At 46.5% G+C, this 26555-nt stretch overlaps 1 protein-coding gene across 3 annotated transcripts in view; it reads left to right on the top strand.

Annotated features, from left to right (window-relative positions):
* Nucleotides 1–26555, top strand: part of POC1B (POC1 centriolar protein B) — a 148450-nt gene that overhangs the window by 41379 nt on the left and 80516 nt on the right. For all 3 annotated transcript variants that reach the window (XR_015871981.1, XR_015871982.1, XM_088454400.1), the window contains exons 7-10: nucleotides 2150–2283; nucleotides 3446–3514; nucleotides 4074–4226; nucleotides 6457–6537. Coding sequence is in view for 1 of the 3 variants with exons in the window: in XM_088454400.1 (XP_088310526.1) it covers nucleotides 2150–2283; nucleotides 3446–3514; nucleotides 4074–4226; nucleotides 6457–6537 (437 nt within the window). In the remaining 2 variants the exon portion in view is untranslated. The remainder of the gene's footprint in view (nucleotides 1–2149; nucleotides 2284–3445; nucleotides 3515–4073; nucleotides 4227–6456; nucleotides 6538–26555) is intronic.

The following is a 26555-nucleotide window of genomic DNA, read 5'->3' as shown; positions in this document are numbered from 1 at the left end:
AAACAAAAATTGGGTTGGGGCGGGGGCCTTTAAAAAGCAACATTTGCATAGAACATGTCTATGGGAAAACTCCTCAGACTCCCCTGAATGTCCATCATACCCCCCCCTCCGGAATGCCCATCGATTTCCCCCTCTCTTGACACCAGTAGCCAGGGTCCAATTATCTGCATAACCACACCTGTTATGATAGCTTCCAATGCCTCTCCCAAGAGCACTGCCCCACATATTACAGCTAGAGACTGCCTGCAGAATGTAGCCTTGAATCCAGAGATTTTGAAGCAGCAGTGTCTGAGTCCGCTGCCAGTTACTCGGTCATATGTGAATTGTACAGTCATGCCCTCCACCCCCACATGCAGATCCGCAAACAAAAAAAGAGAAATGCTAATAATGATGATCTGTCAGTGTGTAGGGGCCGCAGATCTGCTTGAGGCTTAGCACTCAATAAAATCTAGTCTCCAGGTCTGAAGTCGTCATGATCACCTGGCAGCCGATATTTGTCAAGCCCCAGCATAGGAGAAACATCTTCCATCTCAAGAAAAATGTTATGGAAGTCAACTACATTACATTGTTAATCATTTACATATCCATTAATAGCGGGACTGGTAAAGATGCTGGTCCAAGACGTTCAACATTTCACAAATTTGAATTTTGTTAATTAGCCTGCTTGTATTTTATGGTTCACAGAGTGTGAGCCCCTACCCTCGCCAGGCTTTTAAGTCAGTTGATCTTATAGTAAGGCCTCTGACTAGTGCTCTGTTATTTCCATGAGGATTCTGCAGCAGCATGAGGGGTATTTACTTTACCACTCACAATGTGCTTCTTGCTGAGAGAGATGAGAGACTCCCCCCATGGTCCAGCACAGAACATGACCACCTAAGGACAGCTCACCAGAGCCCAGATTTTACTTAGTAGGGTAATTATTGGACAGTAACCCCTACTCCTACTGTAACAGATGGTCTAAACCCCCAACCAGTGCTGGTTCTATTAGAGGCGCAAACCTTGGCTTCAGTATCTCCACTCCTCATTGAAAATGGGGTAGTGCAGTGGAAGTGACAGGCGGTCTGGATGCCATCCCTTGTAGGAAGTAGAGAGGGTGATACCATGGGAAGGAGAGGGGGGGGTGATGGCCAGAGGAGGTAGCTAATGCTTTAGGCATCTCACAGCCACTGGGGCTGTTCAGTGTTCCCAAAAATCACTGCAGCTGTTCAATTGTTAAAAAAAGAAAAAAAAAAGAAAAAAGGGAACAAAAAATAAATAAAGGGTAATGTAGGTGCAAAACAAACTAACCACTACTGTGAGCACTAAATTCCTGTGGACAGAGGCTATAGAGGGGGGCAGATTCAAGTCTTAGGGACTTTCCACATTAATTGAATGCCCACAAAATGTATAAAATGTATAGCAAGTGTACTACGGCAGATATCGTAGAGTGTACCAAAGCAGATATCAGAGGGTGTACCATTGCAGATATCGTAGAGTGTACCAAAGCAGATATCGGAGGGTGTACTACGGCTGATATCGTAGAGTGTACCAAAACAGATATTGGAGGGTGTACCATGGCAGATATCGTAGAGTGTACCAAAGCAGATATCGGAGGGTGTACCATGGCAGATATCGTAGAGTGTACCAAAGCAGATATCGGAGGGTGTACCAAAGCAGATATCGGAGGGTGTACCATGGCAGATAACGGAGGGTGTACCGCGGCAGATATCGGAGGGTGTACCACAGCAGAGATCAGAGAGAGTGGACCTTCTATTTGGAATGCAAATGCAACCCCCATAATATATGGGTACTGCAATCTGGGTAAATGTATCAAGCCTTATCTCCTGATAGCTAAGGCAGTCTTTTCATTGCGCTCGCCATTGTAGCCTATGGGCTATAATTTGTTTCTGAGAAGATGTTTCCTTTGGATGACCCTTCTTTAATGGCTGCTTGCCTGATCCACACCAATCACTTAATTTTTTTACAAGTCTCCTATTGGAGTGCATGTACCTACATGATTTTCTTAAGTCATTAGCCCGATAATTTATTGCTGTGATATGTGGCAATAAGAAATCCTACTTATCAAGGCTTTGTTTTGCAAGGAGTTGTAAATGTGTCCCTTAGTGAGAGAAATATCGGTCTCACAAAGATATTTCTGTTTGTGCCTTAGTTCACAGTGCAGGAGTCAACTGTTTGTCATTCCACCCATCCGGAAGCTACCTCCTTACTGCCTCTAACGATAGTACTGTGAAGATACTGGACCTGGTGGAAGGAAGACTTCTGTATACCCTTCATGGACAGCAGGTACTTTATCTGCTTATCTTTCAGTTATCCGAAGGCATTTTGCTGGTGATGCAGCACAGTTTGTGCAATAGAAATCCTCCACCAACCAATTATTTAGTAGGAAAAAGTACACTATAAAGTTGAAAATTCTGAGTGGGTTCTTCAGAGAGCTTTAAAGCAGCGGCTTTTAGGATTATACTCTCTGTCCCTGTCTTGTATGCTTAATAGGATGTCAATAAAATGTTCAAGTCTTGTTTTATCAGTTTAAAATCAATCATTGGCTCAAACCTTGCTCAAGCCCCAGGTTCTCCCTAGATAGTGAAGTAATGGTGCAGGTGGGATGTAGTCACTATCTCGGGGGGCGGGATGCCGGTGCTGGAATTCCAGTGTCAGAATCCTGACCATCGGCATTCCAACAGTAAATATTAGGGGAAGAGTTAGGCACTAGGGGGAGAGTTGGGGATCTGCTGCAGCGGAGACAGATTAGGCTGTGGGGAGGGGGGGGGTGTTAGGGTTAGGCTGCGGGGAAGGTGGGTTAAGGGGAGGGTTGGGGGTTAGGCTACTTGCCTTTAGGCGTCGGGACTCTGACTGTCGTGATGCCGCTGTTGGTGTTCTGACTGTGCAGGTATGGCTGAAATTAAGCTAACTCATTTCCAAAGTAAGAACTTAATAATTCTGCTCATTGTTTTATAGACTTGTCATTGTGATATTTACAGTCTGTTCTAATTAAGCGAAGAACAAATCCAAATGTATCAATTGTTTTGGTAATGTATTCTTATAATCTTCTAAAGGTGCATATCCACTACACAATATGATGAACAATTACGACATCATTATTGTTCATTAATCGTGCAGTGAATATGCCGTCAACGACCAGCGATGCGCGCTCCCGCTGGTCGTTGTTGGCATCTGTCATCGCCCGAATGTGCAGGCCAACCTGACGAGATCGACAGGTTGTGCATGTTCGGAGATGAGGGAGGGTGCCTGCACTGAACGACATATCGTTCAGTGTGGGCACAATATCCACTGCACAGTATAATGAAGGATTGAATGATTAATCGTACAGTCGTTCTACACTCGTGTAGTGGCTATGCACCTTGACTCTAAGAATCTCCTGTAAGATAAGACTGGTCATTTTACCATCCTGTCACACAAGAAGTGGATGCATTTGTTTCATTTGCAGGGTCCAGTTCTGTGCGTGACTTTTTCAAGAGACGGAGAACAGTTTGCCTCTGGGGGAACAGATGCACAGGTATGTTCCAATACATACATAAGATTTAGGTGTGACTTATGTAGAGAAGATGAATCTGCACCAAGCATGACTTTTTTATGTAACGCTTGTTTCTTTGTGTAAAAAGAAAGAAATATATGTATGCACCTATTGTGATAGGAGATTTTTCTTTTTGTTGGAAGATGGACCACAGACAAGTAACGTGTGTGTTTTTGGGTAAACGTAAAAGGAGGACTGTTGGAGATATGTAGTCACTGTGTTTGGTATCATTGTGTCTATTTTTTATTTAATATTTTAATAAAGAAAAATAAAAAACCCTAATCTTGTAGCAGGCAGGTGCTTTATGTTTTTTCCAAAAAAAAATCATCCATGCTAAACATCTTCTGTCAGAATTTTTTTTCTGTTGAGAACAATGAACATTACTCTTATTACACTGATACAAGTAAATACTGTAGGGTACGTGGAAAAATTGCACGCTTGGGAAAAGAACCCTTAGCATCATTACACCACCTAGCTGTTCTAAAACTAAAATAGTTTTGTAAGATTTTCTTTTATATTTATTTATTATTATTTTTTTAAGGTTTTAGTCTGGAAGACAAATTTTGGCAGATTTGACAATAAAGATATTGTGAAAATGCAGCAGAAGAGACTGTGCCCTGAGGCACCACCTCATTTACATGATATTTATCCCCGGGCTGCTCACCTCCACACCCGCGCTGGTCACTCTGTTGAGGTAACATTTGTGCATGAGAAAATATACTTTTACTAGTAATGTTGGTTAATGATAACCTTTGAATACTGTGTATGTCACCTGCAGGAATAGCCTTGATGCTTGTAAGACTAGCCTTACAATATAAATGTACTTACTTCGCAAATGATAATGGCTGCTTCCACTAATAATATGCAGAACATAAACCAGTACTGGTCACACTGTAAGAGCACCAGTATTCGATGGGTTGTTCAAAAAGGGGTTCTACAAATAATAAATGCATCCCAGCAGATTGTGTATACTATTAGGAAACCAATCTGCCATTGTTCCATCTGTTACAATGGAGATGTTGTGGTTTCTATACAGATGCACCTGCATAATAACTCAACAACAATTAAAGTTTCCCTTTATGTTACAGCATTCTGCTTGCATGCCTTCAGATTACTCCTGCCATTTTAGACAGTGTATATGTGTACTTGCTTACTTAAACTTGATTATGACAATACTGCTGAAAGTTTATATGAAGAATAACCACGGTTTTGTTTATATCAAGGCATTGCTCACCCTAACCACGTTATGTATTTAAATGCTTTCTGCTGATTATGATGTCTTAGCCGTGCTGTACCTTCCAAATATTTGCCTGATGCAACATGTGTAAATGGACAGTAGGTGTCACTATTTCTATTCTATTGAAATAGCACATTTTTGTGTTGTCTCTTTATCATGTTCAACCTCTGCTTGCAGAATCGCTGCACAATATATATGAAAGAGCTGCCAAACTGTAAAGGGCAGATGTGACCATTTTAGGCTGTTTTGGGAAGCCTATGTAAAACACCTGTAGGTGGCAGTGAACAGTTGTTTAAACAACCAAGATACTATGTAAAATGGGATGCCAGTATATTCAAAGACTGTGTGATATCTCTCTTAGATGGTATATTATTTAAATTATTATGACTTTTATACATGACTGTTTGGCCATATATGGGTGTGTTGAAAGTTGATCTGAACATACGAGTCCAGATCAGGCATGTCAAACATGCGGCCTGACTAAACAATTTCTGCGGCCCCAGAGTGTGGGCTCACATATATATATATATATATATATATATATATATATATATATATATATAACAGTCAGGTCCATAAATATTGGGACATTGACAGAATTTTCAGATTTTGGTCTCTATTCACCACCACAATGGCTTTGAAATTAAACAAACAAGATGTGCTTTAACTGCAGACTTTCAGATTTAATTTGAGGGTAATTACATCCAAATCGGGTGAACGGTGTAGGAATTACAACGGTTTCAATATGTGCCTCCCACTTTTTAAGGGGTCAAAAGTAATGGGACAAATAAACCATTTTATAAACTCTGACGCTGCTCCACTGTTTTATGGGTTAGGGTACTATGGGCCTGATTCAGAGAAGTGAGGCAATGCCACTGCAGCTGCTAATTTGTACAAAGCCTCTGTGCGAAAATATGCCAATGTCGCAGCTGCTGGCAGTTGTATTGAGACACCCTCCTGCGGCTTTTCAAATCCAAGAGACTGTGTCCAAATTTGCAGCATGGATCGCATATAATTTGATTGTCGCAGTTCAGAGTAGGCCTTTGGTCCGGCAAAAATGTTCGTGGCCATGTTTTCTGTGTACAAGATCGCAAACACAGGCAGTCCTGCGTTTTTGCAATCTTTCCCCGTTACCTCTCCTAAATGCTGCCGACCTGTCAATCACACTGCGAGTAAAAATTCACAGCAATCGACTACAGTAATGTATCTTGCTGCATGCACAGTGCAACTAATAATCACTCAACTGCTAAAATATCGGCATACCGCACTTCTGTGAATCAGGCCCTGTCTGCTATTGGCTGATTCCACCTTATCTAGAAAATAGCTATGTAATTTCCACTTTTAAATACTGCTTAAGCCTGCAGGTGTCATTTCACATGGTAGATTGTTTTGACTCCTGTCTTTCTGTTACACTGTAATCCTTCAGCCTAAGACCGAGGCAGCTGGACAGAGATGTCACCAGTGCAAAAAAGGAAATTGAAAAAAAATAAAAATCAATGTGTCAGATATGTACATTACAGAAATCATAACTTTCTTTCACATTTTATTATTTGATCTGCTACCTTGATATTAGCTTCCTATTTATAAATGAGCGAAGCACTCCAGTTCAGCAGCGAATGCTTGGAATTGGTCTGTATTGAATCCTTTGGGATCAGGTTCCTAAATGATCTTATTTTCTATTCTACAGATTAACCCTATGTTTGAAGTAGCAGATACACAAACCTTCAACCCTCCCATTATTGATGTAAGGAATGCTTCCAGTAAACAGGTACTGAAACTAATTATTGCACATAGGATAAATGACCATGAACTTGATTCATAAGTGGTAGAACTAGTGCTCTTTGTATTAATCCTCAATGATAATTACAGAGACAGCGTGCAGATCTTGCTATCCTGTTAGTGCCATAATTGTGAGAAGGATATTATGGGCATAAATTCATAGTTAAAAAAGAAAATAGCAAGTCTTGTAGTTTTTTTCACATTATTATTATTAGTATTATATAATAATTCCCCTTTTGGGAGAAGTAGGCAGTTTTTCCATTGTGCTTTCAGCAGCTCAGATAAACCATTTTTCAGAAAAGAGCTCTGTTCGCTCTAACTGATCAGGGGCTATTACCTGGGCTGTGCATTATGTGCCCACAATTTAGCAGCCTTGTCAGATTGCTATCTGGTTTAGGTTAATACTTACTATAGGTTAAAGTTTTTACATTTTCTGTCTAAGGATTTTGCTTGGACTACTGGTGCTGCTCACAGCTAGGTCTGTGCATACCCTCTCTACAGACAGTTAGGTTTGTAACATCCACATGGTAGCAGTGTTCCCCAGATTGGATGAAGGAGAAAAGAGTTTTATTTGGCACTCACCATTTCTCTGAATCTATCTGTGGTTCGGCCCTTACGCTCGCCAGTTCACTGATTGGCGACTGGGACGATGCAATGAACGACGCCATGCTGCTACATGTAGAATGTAACAATATATTGTGTGTACGACATGCATGATATATCATTACATTGCATCGTTCCATCACTGGCTACACACGTTGTATAGTGTGTACCCAGCTTAAGTAGTCCCGTCCAGCCACATGTATTGTATTGTAGTGGTCAGGTGCGGGTCCCATTGTTTTACCTACAAAATGCTGGTTTGAATTTACTTCTGTCTCAGTTGTTATTAAAACAGCAACTGGGCATTTTCTAGTTATGAGAACGACTCATCCTTACATCTGGCTGCTACAGTACACGTGGTTGTGCTACTTAAGGTTCATTGTAAGCTGACCATCCATTATGTTACTTTTTAAGTTTCTCACTGTATTTAAGTAAGAAAAACATTCAGGGACAATGTTCAAGATCTGACTGTCCTTGGGAAAGTTGGCAACTATAAATATTTTCAAATGAACAGTTATTAAAAAAAAATCTTACTTTTTTTTTTTTTTTAATTTTCATTGTCTCGGCTAAACAAGTAGAGCTCACTGTGAAAACAGCAAAACTCATGCAGTAAGGTCCTGCTTTATGTCACTGCTTTTCTCTAAGTCATTTCATTTGGAAATAGTCCTTGTCAAAATTAGACTTGAATAGATTTCTTGTCATTGAGACTGGTAGCAAAATAACAGTACATCGTAATAACTTAATTTTCCATTGAAGTAAGAAATAATACAAATTGTGATTGATTTTTTTCACTGTGTGCTCGTGTTCTCCCTTGAGATTGTAGCTACGGAAAGTAAGGCCGTGAAATGCTAGACTTCCGCAGAGGAGTTATTAATAGCAACATCACTAGTGTTGGTTTTCTTATAGTTATTCTCCACTAGTACTCTGAACAGAACTATTTTCAGCTGCAGTGTTCAAAGTGACATCGCTACTGTCATCACAGGCAAGATCCATCTCTCAGGGGAAGCTGTCATGGTTAAGGCTTGTCTTTTGGAGATTAATTTAGAGTGTATTTCCTGAGCAGGATACTGCTGGCACAGTTCAAATCCCAGATGCATTTGACAACCTGCTGTAGTAATGTAATAATTCTTGTTTATAGACCTTGAACAAATGAAATGTTATATAATTAGGGGTTGCTTTGTGTATTGTTTGATAGTAAACAAACACATGAAATTACTACAGCATTGCATAATAATTTAGCAGTAATTGGAAGGTTGTTACTTCTGCTCACACAGGCGTTGCATCTGGAGTTACACACCTTTCCTCTGTTTCTGCTCACACTATGGTGCATGGAAGCTTTCAGAACACACTTTGAAGTGCAAAGTTTTGTCTTTACTTTTGACATGTGTCAGACAGAAGTTCCACTCCTGTTTAGCACACTGAGACGGATGTAGAGTTTCACGCAAGTCAGTTTTACAGGTGAATCTTGTGTGTTTTCTGGCTGTGCATCCTCCAAAGCTGAATCCACGCTACTATGGGCTATTCAGAGCTGTACACAATTCAGTCCCATCTCCACTTGCGGCTGAAGAGGTGTAACGGGGCACACATCAATACAACTGTCGACTATGCAGAGTTGAGCGTATGCTAAGGTTTGTCTGTTCTCACATGGACCTCTTGTACCAGGGAAAGGGCTATTGCAAGTGCGCACTGATAATCGATAATCATGACCGCTATTAAACCAACGTAGTGTTCATTTTAACACCCTTCACCTGTCACAACCCGTGCAGTTCTTCTTTCCTGCCTGAGTTGTCATTTTGTGCTCTGGTGCTTCTAGCACTCTCAGCTGATGAAACAAACACCTGAGTTACAGACCAGAACGTGCTAAAAGCACCAGAGCAGAGAGCGACACCCCTGGCGGTCTTAAATATTTCCATGTTGTAAAATATATTAAACCACGCTTTACAGATGATATTTAGCCATTCACATTCAACTGACTACACAATGCTTGAGGTGAATTCAGACTAGCATTACATTGACAATTGTTTATATGACAAGCTATGTGCAGGTAAACCGGCCTATAATTTTTTCATTATTTTTTTTGTGAATTCTTGAGAAGTTTGTATTTAAGGCATTCAATATGTATTATGTAGTCCTTTTCCAATAACCCAAATTTCTAGTTTGTCTGTACAGCATGAACTTCTGTAGTTGCTCTATTTAAAAACACAATTTCTTCTTCAGGGTCCATAGGGCTCCACAGGGAGACCTAGGGGTGTAGGTGGTGGTTGAGGACCGGGCACCACCTCCCAGAATGCACTGATCCAACACCCTTTGCTCCGCCCCCGAGCCAAAGGCACCTTAGTTTCGTCTGTGCCCGGCCGGAGTCGGGTCATCATTATGCAGTGGGCTGCCCAAGAAGCTTTTATTTTATGATTTATATATATCTTTTTTATACTTTTCCTGTTGAGCGAGCAGCAGCAGACTATCCACAGGACGTCTGCGCTGCCGCTCCGTCACCCCTCCAGGCGCCGCAACGCCAGCTTTGGCTGGGGATTTCGGCCAGCTTCCAGGGGTCCTCGCTAGTTGGCCCCGCGAACAGACCCAGACTGCAGCCTGGACACAACTGGACAGGTAAGGTTGGTCATCGCTCATGGTGACCCGCGGATTGGCAGTCATACCTCAGGGGTCAGAACGGAGGAGCTGAGAGTGAACACAGGCTTTGTCAACAGTGATCCACTAGACCACCACAGTACATATGGAGTGGGAATCCAGTGTCCCGGTTAAAAAATCAGCATGGGGAGGTCAGCTTTCCGCATTAAAGCGGCCCCTCCCCTCGGCTCAGGGCGCCGTTCCTCTGAGGTCTCGCTTCCCTGAACTGCTCTCCTCCGACCACGCTCCCTCAGAGGTCTCTTGGCGGCCATTTTCTCCAGGCTCAGCCACAGCTCTCTCAGGGAAACGCAGGGTCCGGTCCCCGTACATACCTCTCCCTGGAGTCAGGTTATGTAGCGCTATAGCCTACCAGATGTTGAGTCACTGTCCACAGAATCTGTGTAGTTGATTGTGGTGCCATTCTGCAGTTATATTGTACTTCTGCATTGTATGTGACTTATGCTATCGCTGCCTGTCTGTTTTTCTCTATACTGTCAGCATATATCTTTCCCTTTTTTTCTGACTTTGCCCTAACATACAGGTGTATTCAGGGATTTTCCCAGTACCTCACATCTCTGCAATAAATGTATTGGTGAGGGTTGTCACATACAGTTGGTTACTGCACAGTGCCATATTTGTGCTGTGCGCTCCTGCAGCTTGTCCAAGCCTAAGACAGGATCAGTATATTGCATTCCTACTTGTATCCTACATACCCAGTGCCATATTGTGTGCTATACTACTCTACAACTATGTCTAGCAAAGACAAGAGTAGCAAGCAAGCATCTGCACCCATACTGCTATCATGCAAATTATGTGCTGCAGGCTTAAGTGAGGAGGATTTGATACAAGATGGGTTATGTGTTCAATGTTATTCTCCACCAGGCCCATCAGACCCCTCAGCTCCTGCACAAGAGCCCCCCTGGGCTTCCTTTTCTTGCTGGCTACTTTTGCGGACTGCCTAGCGGTACCGACTGTAATTTCCCCATTGGGTTACCACAGCAGACCATAATTCCCCTCTGGGGCTGCCACAGTAGGTTCAGGCAATACAGGTACCTCCTGTGCCACCTCCATGGGTAGACATATTCTCTAGCTCAGTACAGAGTCTGGTGGCTACCTATACAGCCTTTCAAACTATGTTGCAAGGCGAGAAGCCCCAACCCAGTAAGCCTTTTAAGCGTCCTGTGTTATCTTCACAGTCCACGCAGCTCTCAGATTCTGAAGTGTCATCTGAGAAGGCAGAAGATGCTGATCTCTCTTACACTGACTCCCATCAGATGGAGGATGAGAGTCAGTCTAAAATTAATATTTCTGCCTTGGTGCGAGCTGTTAGATCCATCTTACTAATAGATGACGAACCAGCCCCTAAAGCAAAACACCCACTGTTTAAACTACAGAAAGTGGCTTCAGAAGAATTCCCTCTATCGAATCGATTAGCTGAACACATGGCAGTCGCCTGGTAAGAGGTTTCAGCCCCAAAAACGTCTTTCCTGTAGCTCACTGTTCAAAATGGGAGTCTCCCCCTCCGGTGGATTTGCATGTTATGCATTTAATTAAAAGGGCTACATTGCCTATCCCTACAGTATCCTCTTTAAAGGACCCTACTGATAGAAAGGTTGAATCTTGCCTTAAATCGATATACTCTTTCAGGGGCTGTTGCCCGTCCGACCATGGCTATTGCATGAGTGGCTAAAGCTATAGAGAGCTGAGCTGACGCACTCGAAGACTCTTTTCCCTCAGATGCTTCTAGGGATCAGATGTCTTTCGTTGCTCACATGCTAGATGCAGCTTGTTATATTGGAGAAGCGACATTGGATGTCAGTCTCCTAACCTCCAGAGTCTCGCCACAGCAGTGTCTGCCCGCCGTAACCTGTGGTTACTCTCATGGAAGGTGGACGGGGACTCCCAAGAAAGGCCTAGAAGTGTTACCCTACGATGGGGAGATCTTGTTTGGCCCAGACCTTGACAAGATTGTAACCACATTGGCGGCATCAAAAACTGCATTTCTGCCTTCAGCAACTACTACTGCAAAGCCTTAGACTGCTTCTTTTAGGTTCTTTTGTCCTCAAGGAAAACCCAAAGGTCAGTCCTTTCCTAGGTTGTCTGCTTCCACTAGGGGCGCCAAGCCCAGGGCAAAGCAGACCTGGACCACTAGATGCCCTGCTTCAAAATTCGAGGATAAGTGCTCAGCCTGACGGGACAGGCCTCCCTCTGGGGAATCCCAGAATGGGAGGCCGACTTCTTCAGTTTGCCCAGTGCTGGTGTCAAACCACCACGGATGCTTGGGTAAGAGAAGTGGTCTCTCACGGGTACGCCCTCATTTCTTCGGCGGCCACCCCACCAGTTTTTCTACACAGGCCCTCCTTCAGACCCAAGCAAGGCCTTACAAATACAGAAAGCCATACAGTCCTTGCTGCAAGCAGGGGTAATTGTGCCAGTCCCGCTATTACTATACTACTCTCTTACTGCTTCAAAAGCCAAATGGGTCTCATTGGTCTATCCTCAACCTCAAATCCCTGAACAAATTCCTCATGGTACACAGGTTCAGGATGGAAACCCTACGCTCTATCATCCTAGCTATGGAGCCTGGGGACTTTATGGTATCTCTGAATTTTCAGGAAGCGTACCTAAATGTACCTATAGTGCCCTGACATCAGCGATATCTCTGGTTTGCTATACTACAGCAACACTTTCAATTTCAGACTCTGCACTTTGGACTATCCACAGCTCCACGGGGGTGTTTACCAAAATTATGGCTGTTATGGCGGCTCACCTGCGTGGTCAGGGTGTCCAACTTACCATATCTGGATGACCTCCTGCCTTTAGCAGGATCCCCAGAAAGTGCTTCACTGCCATCTGCTTTCCATCACAAGCACGGATGGTAAATCAACTTGAAACAGTCCTCCCTGAATCCCTCACAGAGAATGATTCATCTGGGAGCCCTGTTGGATTCTCAGGATCAGAGAATCTTTCTGACATCAGACAAGATCTCCACACTTCAACTACGAGTGCACAGATGTCTCCAGATGTCTTCTGAGATCCATGGTGTCCACCTTCGACATGGTGGAGTATGCTCAGTTTCATTCCAGGCCTTTGCAAAGGCTGATCCTCTCCAGGTGGAACGGGTTACCCATCGGATCAAAGCTCAGACAATGGTACTCTCCGGAGGTGCGTTTGTCCCTTTCTTGGTTGCTACAGACATCTCCTCTAACCAAGGGTCGCCCCTTTTGGATCCCAGACTGGGTACTCCTAACAACGGACGCCAGTCTCCGGGGCTGGGGTGCAGTGACCGGTCCACACTCCTTTCAGGGTCGCTGGACATTGGTCGAATCAACCCTGCCAAACAACATATTGGAACTTCGAGCTGTCTACAGGGCCCTCATAATGGCCCAGAACATACTTCACGGAAAATCTGTACAGTTACAGTCCGACAATGCCACAAAAGTGGCACTCGAAGTTGGGCAGCAATGACAGAAGTGTCACATATTCTGACATGAGTTGTGGGTCACCTCCTGGCCATATCTATGGTGTTCTCAACACGGGAGTTCTCAATTGGGAAGCAGACTTCCTCAGCCGTCACGACGTGCATCCCAGGGAATGGTCTCTTCAAGAGGTTTTTCTACTTCAGGGTCCATAGGGTATCCACAGGATACCTTGGGGGTATAGGTGTGACGTCAGTCGCAGGGCACCAAAGAGTTAAGCTTTCAGCCTCCCAGGATGCACTAGGTCCCCCTCCTATACCCCGCCCCCAGGCCAAGGCACCTCAGTTTAGTTTGGTGCCCGGCCGGAGTCGGGTGCACCTGTTGGAGTGGGGGCTAGAAGAGCCCCTGAAGCTTTTTCTTCATGCAGCTGTGGCTGCACATCTGGATGAACAGCATGGACAGTCAGTCCTGACGTCAGCGATATCTCTGGTTTGCTATACTACAGCAACACTTTCAATTTCAGACTCTGCACTTTGGACTATCCACAGCTCCACGGGGGTGTTTACCAAAATTATGGCTGTTATGGCGGCTCACCTGCGTGGTCAGGGTGTCCAACTTACCATATCTGGATGACCTCCTGCCTTTAGCAGGATCCCCAGAAAGTGCTTCACTGCCATCTGCTTTCCATCACAAGCACGGATGGTAAATCAACTTGAAACAGTCCTCCCTGAATCCCTCACAGAGAATGATTCATCTGGGAGCCCTGTTGGATTCTCAGGATCAGAGAATCTTTCTGACATCAGACAAGATCTCCACACTTCAACTACGAGTGCACAGATGTCTCCAGATGTCTTCTGAGATCCATGGTGTCCACCTTCGACATGGTGGAGTATGCTCAGTTTCATTCCAGGCCTTTGCAAAGGCTGATCCTCTCCAGGTGGAACGGGTTACCCATCGGATCAAAGCTCAGACAATGGTACTCTCCGGAGGTGCGTTTGTCCCTTTCTTGGTTGCTACAGACATCTCCTCTAACCAAGGGTCGCCCCTTTTGGATCCCAGACTGGGTACTCCTAACAACGGACGCCAGTCTCCGGGGCTGGGGTGCAGTGACCGGTCCACACTCCTTTCAGGGTCGCTGGACATTGGTCGAATCAACCCTGCCAAACAACATATTGGAACTTCGAGCTGTCTACAGGGCCCTCATAATGGCCCAGAACATACTTCACGGAAAATCTGTACAGTTACAGTCCGACAATGCCACAAAAGTGGCACTCGAAGTTGGGCAGCAATGACAGAAGTGTCACATATTCTGACATGAGTTGTGGGTCACCTCCTGGCCATATCTATGGTGTTCTCAACACGGGAGTTCTCAATTGGGAAGCAGACTTCCTCAGCCGTCACGACGTGCATCCCAGGGAATGGTCTCTTCAAGAGGTTTTTCTACTTCAGGGTCCATAGGGTATCCACAGGATACCTTGGGGGTATAGGTGTGACGTCAGTCGCAGGGCACCAAAGAGTTAAGCTTTCAGCCTCCCAGGATGCACTAGGTCCCCCTCCTATACCCCGCCCCCAGGCCAAGGCACCTCAGTTTAGTTTGGTGCCCGGCCGGAGTCGGGTGCACCTGTTGGAGTGGGGGCTAGAAGAGCCCCTGAAGCTTTTTCTTCATGCAGCTGTGGCTGCACATCTGGATGAACAGCATGGACAGTCAGTCCTGACGTCCATGCTGTCTTCCCTACACCCCGCCGGTACCAGAACGCCGGTACTGATCCGGGGATGCTGGTGGGCGTCTGGGGTCACAGCTAGCGGTGACCCCAGATGCTCCGGACCATGGCCGGATTCAAGGGGGACAGAGGTAAGCAGCGGGGTCCCGCGGTGGGTCCCCGCTGATCACATGGTCCTAAGTCCCCAGGCAGGGGGTTCCCTGGGGACTGGCTGCAGCGTGGAGCCAGGCGACCAACCTGCGCTTCCACTACCCCCTGGGACAGCGGACCGCAGCAGAGCGTTAGCGCTGCGGCGTCCCAGGGGTTAAATGCATGCCAGGGGAGCGCGCCTTCCCTGTCTCACAGCCGGCGCCTCCCCCGCTGCACACAGCCCTCTCTGCACTGTGCTGACTGGTCCTGTGTCAGCGCTCCTCCCCCAGGCCAGCTTCTCTCTGCTCCTCGGCGGCCATCTTCTCTGCAACGCATGGTGAACGCTGCTGGAAGTCTGGAAGGAAGCATCGTGGTCTGGGTCCCCCCGCATACCTCTCCTCCGCTGTGGCTCAGGTCTGTGTATGCAGCGCTGTGTCCTACCAGGCCCTGTGTCTGTGTAGTTGAGTGATCAGCGCTGTTAGTGCAGGTATTGTTATTTCTCTGCATTGTATGTGACTGTGCTAGCGCTGCCTGTAACTATTCTTCACTAAACTGTCAGCTTTATTACTGTCCCGGTTCTTTCTGCTAAAGCCCTTGCGGTGCGGTGCTGCAGGGTGGTCTCTCGCCTATTTAATACTTAATTGGTGAGAGAGGTCACATACGTGGTGCCATCATGTCTGAAAGTGATTTTCCCCTCCGGCTACAGTGTACCACGTGCAAAGTACCGTTAGCGGAGGGGGAGGGTAGCGCGGAGGGCCTTTGCCGGCAGTGTTGTCCATGGCGCGGCCTATTACGGTTACAGCACCGGTACAGGAGCCGCCCTGGGCTTGTTTCGCTCAGGCGTTAACAGCTTTAGTGGGCCAGTTAGCTCCGCAGCCCGCGTTTACTCCGATGGGTTTGTCCCAGCAGTCTGTGGTGTCGTCACCCATGCAGGGGTTCCCACGACAATTGGTGGTACCCCACAGTCTCCCTATTTCCCCGCTCCCGGGTTCTCAGGAGCCAGCGTGGGTTAACTCCCTGACGAGTTCTTTACAGCACTTGTCGGATGTATTGCAAGGGGAGTCTGTGATGCGGCCTCATAAAAGGCCGGTGGCGTCTCTGTCCGCTCCTTATGAGGATGACGAAGGGACGTCTGATGATGGGGAGATTCTGGATCCTTGCGATCAGGAACCTTTCCATAATAAGGACGCTGATGCTAAGTCCAAAGTATATATTCCTGGACTTATTCGGGCGGTCCGCACAGCCTTGGTGATTGAGGACGAAGTTCCCCCAGCGGCTAAATCTAAGTATGCCTTTTTCAAAGATGTGAAGGGCGATGCCACAGTCTTTCCTCTTTCGGTTCAGTTGGTGGACCATTTAGAGGAGGCGTGGAAACAACCTGGCAAAAGATACCAGCCGCAGAGACGCCTGGCGGTGTCTTATCCGTTCGCGGATAATTATTTTGCTAAGTGTGAATCCCCTCCACAGGTGGATTCTCACGTGACCCGTCTTGTCCGTAGTGCCACATTGCCGATGCCATCCATGTCCTCCCTTAAGGATGCTATGGACCGCAAGGTAGAAATCTGCCTGAAGTCCGCTTATTCCCTTGCAGGGGGGGCAGCACGGCCGGCTATGGCCATTTGCTGGGTTGCCAGAGCGATGGAGCGCTGGGCGGATTCATTAGAGGCTTCTTTTGAATCCGACTGTCCGGCCGAACAAGCGGAGTTGATTGGCAATCTCCGTGATTCGGCCACCTACATCAACGAGGCGGCTCTAGACATTAGTACTCTGGTGTCTAGAATTTCTTCAGCAGCGGTAGCTGCTCGTCGCACCTTGTGGCTGCGATCCTGGAAGGCGGACGCAGATCCAAGAAAGGTCTGGAAGCGTTGCCGTTTACCGGAGAAGTTCTCTTCGGTCCGGATCTGGATAAGATTGTGGCCACGCTGGCGGCAGCCAAATCTGCTTGTCTCCCGTCGGCCGCTGCTCCTTCTGGTTCTGGACCATCGTCCTTTCGGTCATCTAGGGCCCAGGGCAGGCCCAAACCACAGTCGTTTCCTCGACAGGCTGGCCCTAAGAAATCGGGCAAGCCCCGGAAACAGGCATGGAGTACCAGACGTCCGGCCCCCAAGCCAGATGACAAGCCTGCGGCCTGACGGTCCAGGCCTCCCTTTGGGGGATCCCAAAGTGGGAGGCCGCCTGCTGCAGTTTGCCCAGTGTTGGTCGTTCACTACGACAGACACTTGGGTTCTGGAGGTGGTCTCTCACGGGTACGCCCTCTCCTTCCGGCACAGACCCCCGGCTCGATTCTTCACCACGGGTCTACCATCAGACCGAAACAAGGCTACGGAGCTGCGGAAGGTATTGCACACTATGCTCCAGGCTGGAGTTATAGTGCCTGTTCCATTCTCCCAGAGGGGCCAGGGTTTCTATTCAAATCTATTTTTGGTACAGAAACCCAATGGGTCATATCGTCCGATTCTCAACCTCAAAGCACTCAACAAGTCTTTGCGGGTCCCGAAGTTTCGGATGGAGACCCTACGGTCCATCATTCTGGCGCTGGAACCTGGGGACTACATGGTGTCATTGGACATACAGGACGCTATGGCGGTCATGGCGGCTTCTCTGCGGCTGCAAGGAGTCCGCATGTTGCCGTACTTGGACGACCTGTTATTGGTGGCAGGATCTCCAGAGCTCCTGTTACACCACTTGGACCTGACCATTGCACTGCTGCAACGGCACGGCTGGCTAATTAACTGGCAGAAGTCCACTCTAATCCCGTCTCGGAGGATTCTGCATCTTGGAGCCTTATTGGACTCGGGACAGCAAAGGATCTTCGTGACGGAGGACAAGATCTCTGCTTTACAGTCAAGGGTGCGCAGTTGTCTGCACAGCCGCCGGGTGTCCTTACACTCGGCGATGAGGTTACTGGGCTCCATGGTGTCGGTGTTCGACATGGTGGAATACGCCCAGTTTCACTCTAGACCTCTGCAGCACCTGATCCTGTCCAAGTGGAACGGGCTGCCTCAGTCTCTGAAGTTCCAGACGATTGTGCTCACCCCGGAGGTTCGCCTGTCCCTTGCGTGGTGGTTAAAGATGACCCACCTCAACAAGGGACGTCCGTTCTGGGTTCCAAATTGGGTCCTGTTGACAACGGACGCCAGTCTTCGGGGCTGGGGAGCAGTTTCGGGTCCACACTTGTTCCAGGGCAGGTGGACACCGACAGAAGCGGAGCTTCCAATAAATATCTTGGAACTCCGTGCGGTCTTCAATGCTCTCCTGCAGGCACAGCGGTTTCTCCAGGGTCACCCGGTGCAGGTCCAGTCGGACAATGCTACCACCGTGGCCTACATAAACAGGCAAGGAGGAACTCGCAGTCGGGCGGCTCTCGTAGAGGTCTCTCGGATCCTGGTTTGGGCGGAGCGCAATCTTCCGGCCATATCAGCGGTCTTCATCCCGGGAGTGCTAAATTGGGAGGCGGACTTTCTAAGTCGCCAGGACGTTCATCCAGGGGAATGGTCCCTGCACCCGGACGTTTTTCAACTACTGGTGGACAGGTGGGGTCTTCCAGAAATCGACCTCATGGTGTCCCGGCACAACAACAAGTTGCCGGTGTACGGGTCTCGCACAAGAGACGAAGGGGCGTCTCTGGTGGATGCTCTGTCCGTCCGGTGGACGTTCAGGTTCGCATACCTGTTCCCTCCGGTCTCCCTTCTTCCACGGGTAATCCGGAAATTCAAACAGGAAGGAGGGACGCTCCTGTTGATAGCTCCCGCGTGGCCCAGACGGCACTGGTTCTCAGACCTTCAGGGTCTGTCCGTGGACAGTCCTCTGCGGTTGCCGCTACGACCGGACCTTCTGTCTCAGGGTCCTTGTCTTCACCCGGACCTGACTCGGCTGTCTTTGGCGGCGTGGCTGTTGAGACGGCCATGCTGAGGTCCTGGGGGTTTGCCAGCTCTGTGGTGTGTACCATGTTACGAGCTCGGAAACCGTCTTCCGCGAGGATATACCATCGCGTGTGGCATACGTTCTTCCAGTGGTGTCGACCGAGAGGTTATGCACCGCGGGAGTTTCGTCTGTCTCGGATTCTCGCCTTCCTGCAAGCGGGACTAGATCATGGGCTTCGCCTTGCTTCTTTGAAGGTACAGGTTTCGGCCATATCTGTCTGGTTTCACCGTAGGATTGCTACAATCCCGGATGTGCGCACCTTTATGCAAGGTGTTCTCCGTATTCAGCCGCCCTTTGTTCCACCTGTGGCGCCTTGGGATTTGGCTGTGGTCCTGAGGACTCTCCAAGGACCGCCGTTTGAACCACTGGGCTCAGTGGATATTAAATGGCTAACAGCTAAGACTGTTTTCCTTCTGGCCGTTGCTTCAGCCAGACGTGTTTCTGAGTTAGGGGCTCTTTCTTGTAGACCCCCTTTCTTGGTTTTTTCATGGGAACAGGGCAGTGCTCCGCACTCGGCCCGAGTTTCTCCCCAAAGTTGTTTCCCAGTTTCAGGTTAACGAGGAAATAGTTGTTCCGGCCTTTAACTCACCGGGTCTTTCCGTGGGTGAGGCCTCTTTGGATGTTGTGCGGGCCTTAAGGACTTATGTGGACCGCACTTCTTTGTTTAGGAAGTCGGACGCTTTGTTGTCCTCTATGGCTTCTGTAAAAAGGGTTGGCCTGCTTCAAAGCAAACTTTGGCAGCCTGGATCCGTATGGCTATTTCTGAAGCTTATCTTCATGAGGGCCTACCGGTCCCTCCTTCTCTGAAGGCTCATTCCACTAGGTCTGTGGGTCCTTCGTGGGCAGCTTGACGTGGTGCCTCGGCAGTTCAGATCTGCAAGGCTGCTACGTGGTCTTCTGTCCATACCTTCGTGAGGTATTACAGGTTTGACACCTTCGCCTCTCAGGATGCTTCCTTCGGGCGGCGGATTCTCCTTTCTGCACAGGAGCGTCCCCACCCTTAAAGGATACTGCTTTGGGACATCCCCAAGGTATCCTGTGGATACCCTATGGACCCTGAAGTAGAAAATATGAGATATGGTAAGAACTTACCCTTGTTATCTCTATTTCTACGAAGTCCATAGGGTTCCACAGGACTCCCGCCCTGTCGCACCTGTGCTGCAGATGGGCTTTGCTCTGGTCACCGGTTTTCCGTCTCCCTCTGGTGAGAATGTGATTCTTGTATGTGTCCAGATCTTTGTTCTCTCTCTTCCTTCTCCTCCTCCGGCCTATGGCTTGGTAACTAACTGAGGTGCCTTGGCCTGGGGGCGGGGTATAGGAGGGGGACCTAGTGCATCCTGGGAGGCTGAAAGCTTAACTCTTTGGTGCCCTGCGACTGACGTCACACCTATACCCCCAAGGTATCCTGTGGAACCCTATGGACTTCGTAGAAATAGAGATAACAAGGGTAAGTTCTTACCATATCTCATATTTTTTAACTCCCAGTGAGCAGATGGGGCCTCCAAGAGGTGGACCTCATGGCCTCCCGACACAATCACAAATTGCCAGTGTACGGGTCCAGAGATGCCGAGGCCGCCTTTGTAGATGCGTTATCAGTGAAATGGACCTTCTAGTTGCGTACCTATTCCCTCCAGTCTCCTTTCTTCCTCGAGTTCTTCGGGAGTTCAAACAAGACGGAGGCACTGTCCTGCTGGTGACTCCAGCTTGGCCCAGACGTCATTGGTCTCAGATCTTCGGAGTCTCTCCATCAACACTCCGCTCCTGCTGCCTCAACGACTAGTCCTATTGTCTCAGGGTCCTTGCCTTTATCCAGACCTGGGTCGTCTGTCTTTGACGGCGTGGCTTTGAGACATCCCTCCTGAGGTCCAAAGGATTCTTTAGCTCTTTAGTCAAAACTATGCTCAGAGCGTGTAAGCCAGCCTCTGCTCGGATCTACCACAGAGTGTGGCATACATATTTCCAATGGTGTCGTACCAGAAGCCTCACTGAAAGTGCGTGTCTTTGCTCTATCCATTTGGTTCCAGCGTAGACTTGCTCCACTTCCAGATTTCCACACCTTCCTCCAGGGTGTCCTCCGTATACAACCTTCCTTTGTCCATCCAGTGGCTCCATGGGATTTGACAGTACTGCTTCGTGCCCTCCAGGGTCCTCTGTTTGAACCCCTGGATTCTGTGGAACTCAAGTGGCTCACAGCGAAGACCCTTTTTCTTCTAGCTACGGCTTCCGCCAGAACGGTGTCAGATTTAGGGCAGCTCTCCTGTCGCTCCCCATTTCTGATATTCCATCAGGACAGGGCTGTGCTTCAGACTCACTCTGGTTTCCTTCCTATAGAAGATACTAGTTTTCACATTAATAAGGAAATTGTAGTCCCGGCCTTTCAATCATCAGACCTATCGGCAGGTGAGGCCTGCTTGGATGTGGTCCGTGCCCTCAGGACATACGTGGACTGTACCAGTTCCCTTCGGAGATCAGACTCCTTATTTGTGCTCTATGGATTTCACAAGAAGGGATGGCCAGTTAACAAACAGACATTGGCTAGATGGCTTCGCATGACTATCTCACAAGCTTACACGCAGGCAGGCCTTCCTGTACGTGCTACTGTTACTGCTCACTCTACTCGCTCTGTGGGTCCTTCATGGGCAGCTCGCCGTGGCACCTCAGCTGCACAGCTTTGTAAGGCGGCCACGTGGTCCTCTGTCCATACATTTCTGAGGTTTTATGCCTTTGATACATTTGCTTCTCAGGATGCTTAATTTGGGTGCCGCATTCTCCTCTCAGCACAGGAGTGTTCCCTCCCTTAAATTACTGCTTTGGGACAATCCCAAGGTCTCCCTGTGGAGCCCTATGGACCCTGAAGAAGAAAATTAGTGTTATGGTAAAACTTACCATTGTTATATCTTTCTTCGAACTCCATGGGGTCCACAGGGTACCCACCCTGATGCACCTGGCTTCATATGGGCTATGTTTCTGGTCACCGGTTTCCCGTCTCCTTCTACGTGAGAGTGTGATTCGTGTGTGTACCAGTCTTCCTTCTCTCTTCTCCTCCTCCGGCCTTTGGCATGTCACGAACTGAGGTGGCTCGGGGGCGGGGTATAGGGGGTTGGACCAGTGCATCCTGGGAGCTGAAAGCTTTAACTGTGTGGTGCCCGGTCCTCAACCACCACCTACACCCCAAGGTCTCCCTGTGGACCCTATGGACTTCGAAGAAAGAGAGTTAACAAAGGTAAGTTTTAACATAACACTCATTACTTTAATATAGTAACACAAAGTCAGCACAGCAGCTGCAAGTGGCAATTTCAGATGATCACCTGCATTCCTTCCAAACTAGAATTTCTTTCTTGGCAATACTATGTATGTTGTATTACTAAAAGGTTTTCATGAGTAAATGCTTGAGGTTTGCGTTGTGTCTGGAAGTTTGCCCAGGTCATAAAATCATAGGTAACATATGAGGTAAACAATTTATTCTGTACTAGGCCATTTTAACTTGTCTTGTCATGTGGTTCATGAGTAGGGTTTCATTATGCAAAATCAATAAATATGGAAAAATGAGGACTTCCAGGAAAAACTGGGACATAAGGGAACCTTAGTCATGCAGCGCACTAATACATTTAAAACTCCTCTTGGGCTCCCCAAAGCTCCTCTATTAGTACTTATTATTACTACATTACATCTAGGAGAGGGATATCTGTTTTATTTGCGGAATTCATTAGGGTTCTGCAGTGGAGACCTCTGCTGGTGAGCTTCTGTAATGAGTGCCAGAGTAGCATGATATAGCAGTATGTAATGGTAGGCAACGTGAATTATCGGAGTTCGAACGGGGCATGATAGTGGGTGCCTGACAGATGGGACATTCCATTTCCGAAGTTGTGTGGACATTCAGCATTCCTCAATCTACGGTGTCATGTGTGCATCGGAAATACCTCATGGAAGGCATTATAACCTACTGTTGACAGCACATTGCCTGACAACGTGTGCTTAATGAACGTGACCAGAATTGTCTGTGGTAACAGACAAGCGACACTGGCTAAAATCACATCCACATTCAGTGCAGGAGGTAGCAGACTCATATCCAGCAGGTCAGTGCAGTGTTCTTTAGCTGCAATGGGATATGGGAGCAGAGGACCCACCAAAGTGCCCCTGTTAACACTATGATACCGGACACAGCGCCTCCCCTGGGGATGTGATGTTGGACCCGTGAGGACTGGCAACATGTGGCGTGGTCTGATGAGCCACGGTTCCAGTTATTTCGGGCTGATGGTAAGGTTTGGGTGTGGCGCAGACCCCATGAGGTCATGGACCCCAGTTGTCAACAAGACATGGTGAAGGCTGGTGGTGGTTCCATAATGGAGTGTGGTGTGATCACTTGACATGGGTTGGGTCTGTTGGTCGAACACATCATTGACAAGTCCCCACTACATTGCATTGCTTGATGACCATTTGGAGCCCTTCATGGACTTCATGCACTCCCACAACTATGGAATATTCCAGCAGGATACTGCACTGTGTCACAGGTCCCAGGCTGTCCAGAATTGGTTAGAGGAGCATTCTGGAGAGTTATGACTAATTATGCGGCCACCACGTTTGCCCGACATGAACCCAATTGAGGATTTATGGGACGTGGCGGAGAGGATCATTTGCACCCAAGATCCTGCACCTGCAAATATCAGGGAGCTGTGGGAAGCTATCCAGACGGCATGAGTCAACATCTCTCCAGAGGTCTTCCATCCACTTGTGGAATCGTTGCCACGTCTAGTTGCTGCACTGTGGCGGGCTAGAGGGGGTTATACATGATACTAGGCATCTATCCCATGACTTCTGGCACATCAGTGTATATGGATAGTGACATGCTTGTTTGATCAGGAGCCAGCGGCAATTTCTAACTATTGTGTTGGTCTCTTCCCTCTTTCTTCTAGCCGTCAGACAATTATAGACAGTCACCAGCAAAGGCCCATACTAAATGTCAGAGAATTAAGCCAATGGCAGGAATACTAAGGTTCCCTCACCACCAAACCGCTAGTGTGCTAGAGTAGGGTTTTAAACCAAAAATAAATCCATTCATGAGGAAACCTGGCTGTGTATGAGGCTCTTAAAATATCCTGTTGCCTTTCGCTGACTTATATTACAAAACAAATATATAAACTGACCCTATGGTAGTTTATATTGGTGCTTTTCAAATAAATATCCTTTTAATATAAAACATATGTCCACTGGATTAAATGTAATATTTTTGTTGTTTTGATGCCTTCACTGATTGCAGTGTTTTTTCTTCCTCCTTATAAATAACAAAATCCTTGTTTCACTCTTGTATCCATCTGCTGTACTGATGTTGAATCTAGGGCAGTGGATACTAAATCTTATTAGCTGATTTGTGGCGGCATCTGAGAATCACTAGAAACATCAGCATCTCTCAGTCTGACCTAATTTGTGTAAACAGGTCTTAAACATGTTTCCATCTAGAGCCTGCAGACTGGTTATTTAATAGGCATGTATTTTATTTCACGTTAATGTAAAACATTAGCAGAATTGCCTTAGAAATATAGTTGTAGTGGTGAAGGTTACTCATCCTTAGTCTGATATATAATAAGGACACACTGCTAAAACTCTTCTGTCATAATATAGACATGATTACTGCTCATCTAATAAATATATTATTTCTGGGTTTTTTTCCGTTAGTCTAAAGTATAAAGAAATGAAATATAAAGAATATATTATAAATATAAAGCATATTATAAATATAAAGAAAAGAAACAAACGGGTCTGTGCTGCTTAATTTACACAGTGGTCACACTAAATTTATTTTCCTGTGAAGTAAAATTACTTTTGTCAACATTTTTTTAGGGTTAGTTCTATCCAAAGGGGAGTATAATAATAAGTGGCCTCTGTACAGCACAGGTGGTTAGATCTCAAGTCTAGTGAAGTTTTGTTTACACTTATCGGGTGGTAGACCAGATGAGGCAAGAAGGTAAGTGCTGCCTCATCTAAAGCGAGTGTGGCACTGGGATAGTGCCATCTTCTGTCATCCTTGGCAACACTGCTCCAGAGCATGTTTCTTGAGTTTCCTTCTCTGCCAGATGGAGAAGAGAACCAGGACTTTGCATACAAGTTAATGAAATCTCTGGCTAGGGTTGTATTTAAAAATCTATTGTAAGTCGTAAAATTCCCTAAATTAATAGTAGCGGGCACCCTGTTGAAAGGGAGCAGAGCCACTTCTCTGAGAACCTCCACTGGGATCCTCACTGCTATGCTCACCTCCGAGCAACTTGCTAGGACCCTCCTGATTGGGTCTTGATGTAGTGCAGGAGGCTAATAGCCACTTTGTATGTGCTTTATTCTCATCCTGTAAAACTGCTATAGTTTGTCGCCTTGGATTGTGGCTCTGACCACTGCTATTGGACCCTGACTACTTAAGGTTCGCTGCCCACGGATTCCATCACCACTGCCTGGGAGCTGCTTGACTATTACCCAGGTATAAGATGTTAGCATTTTCTGATCTGTCTAAGTACTTGTGTTTTTTGACCACTGTCTGTATTTAGTTTGTTTGGAGAATCCTATATGTCCAGAGCCTGGGTCATTTTCAGAATAGGTACAGTATTAGGGGCAACCAAGTAGTGCGGGAAATGGAGCTGCTAAAAGTGACCCTGGTTAGCTGTGTTGTAGAGGTTTTTTTCCAGGCCTGGAGTATTGGGCATAATATTTGCTTGCCCAATACTCCAGATCACCCTAAATAAGCTTGCTGGTAAAAATAAAATGACATTTAGTAATTATAATTAATGATTAATAGAATAAAAATAAAATCTGTTTCTATTCTATCCTCCTCTGGACTGTTACCCTAAGCATGTGCCTGGATTGCTTATATGTTTAATACAGCCACTACATAATACTGCATGCACTGGCTTAATATGACTCATGTCACCTTAGCTCTTTAACTGTAAATTGGCAATACAGATCTGTTAAAATATATTGGTGTTATAAGTATGTTGATTATGAAATATACAATCAACCACACGGATTGCCCAATGTGACTCTACTAATAAACATATGAGTATATGGCTGCCTAAAATAGGAGACTGTGTAAACTTCAAAAAAGTAAAGAATGGAGAGGGATGTGCAAGCCCTTTAAAATCTTTATAGAATTGCAGTATAGTTTTCAAAATGTTTTATATCAAATAGCATTACAGTAGGTACACACACAAACTTTTTTCAAAATGACATAAAACAAATGTAAAAAACAAAGCTTTAAGATTGAGATCATACATCTTCACTAACAAATGGAGCTATTTGAGCTGGATGCAAGATTACTTTTTTCAAGCATTAATGAGACTATTCTAGAAATATGATCTTTGTGTCTAGCCTTGAACATTTTACATTTGATTTGCCATTTTGAACAGTTTATATATGTAGCAAATGAATGCTTTTTGATATACATTTAAAAAAAATTACAAGAGACTATAGAGATTTTATAGAGCACTAGCTGAAATACCCGGCGTTGCCTAGGTTTAAATCTTTAAGGTATTAAGTTTTATTATGTGATGTCGTCCAAATCCATCCAGTGGAAGGCCCAGAACAGGCTCCCCGGGTCAGAGTTTTTC

This window comes from Taudactylus pleione, unplaced genomic scaffold (assembly GCF_031769625.1).
Source record: "Taudactylus pleione unplaced genomic scaffold, aTauple2 ptg000040l, whole genome shotgun sequence".
NCBI lineage: Eukaryota > Metazoa > Chordata > Amphibia > Anura > Myobatrachidae > Taudactylus > Taudactylus pleione.
The sequence above is the reverse complement of the archived record's forward strand: the minus strand, read 5'-3'. Positions and strand labels throughout refer to the sequence as shown.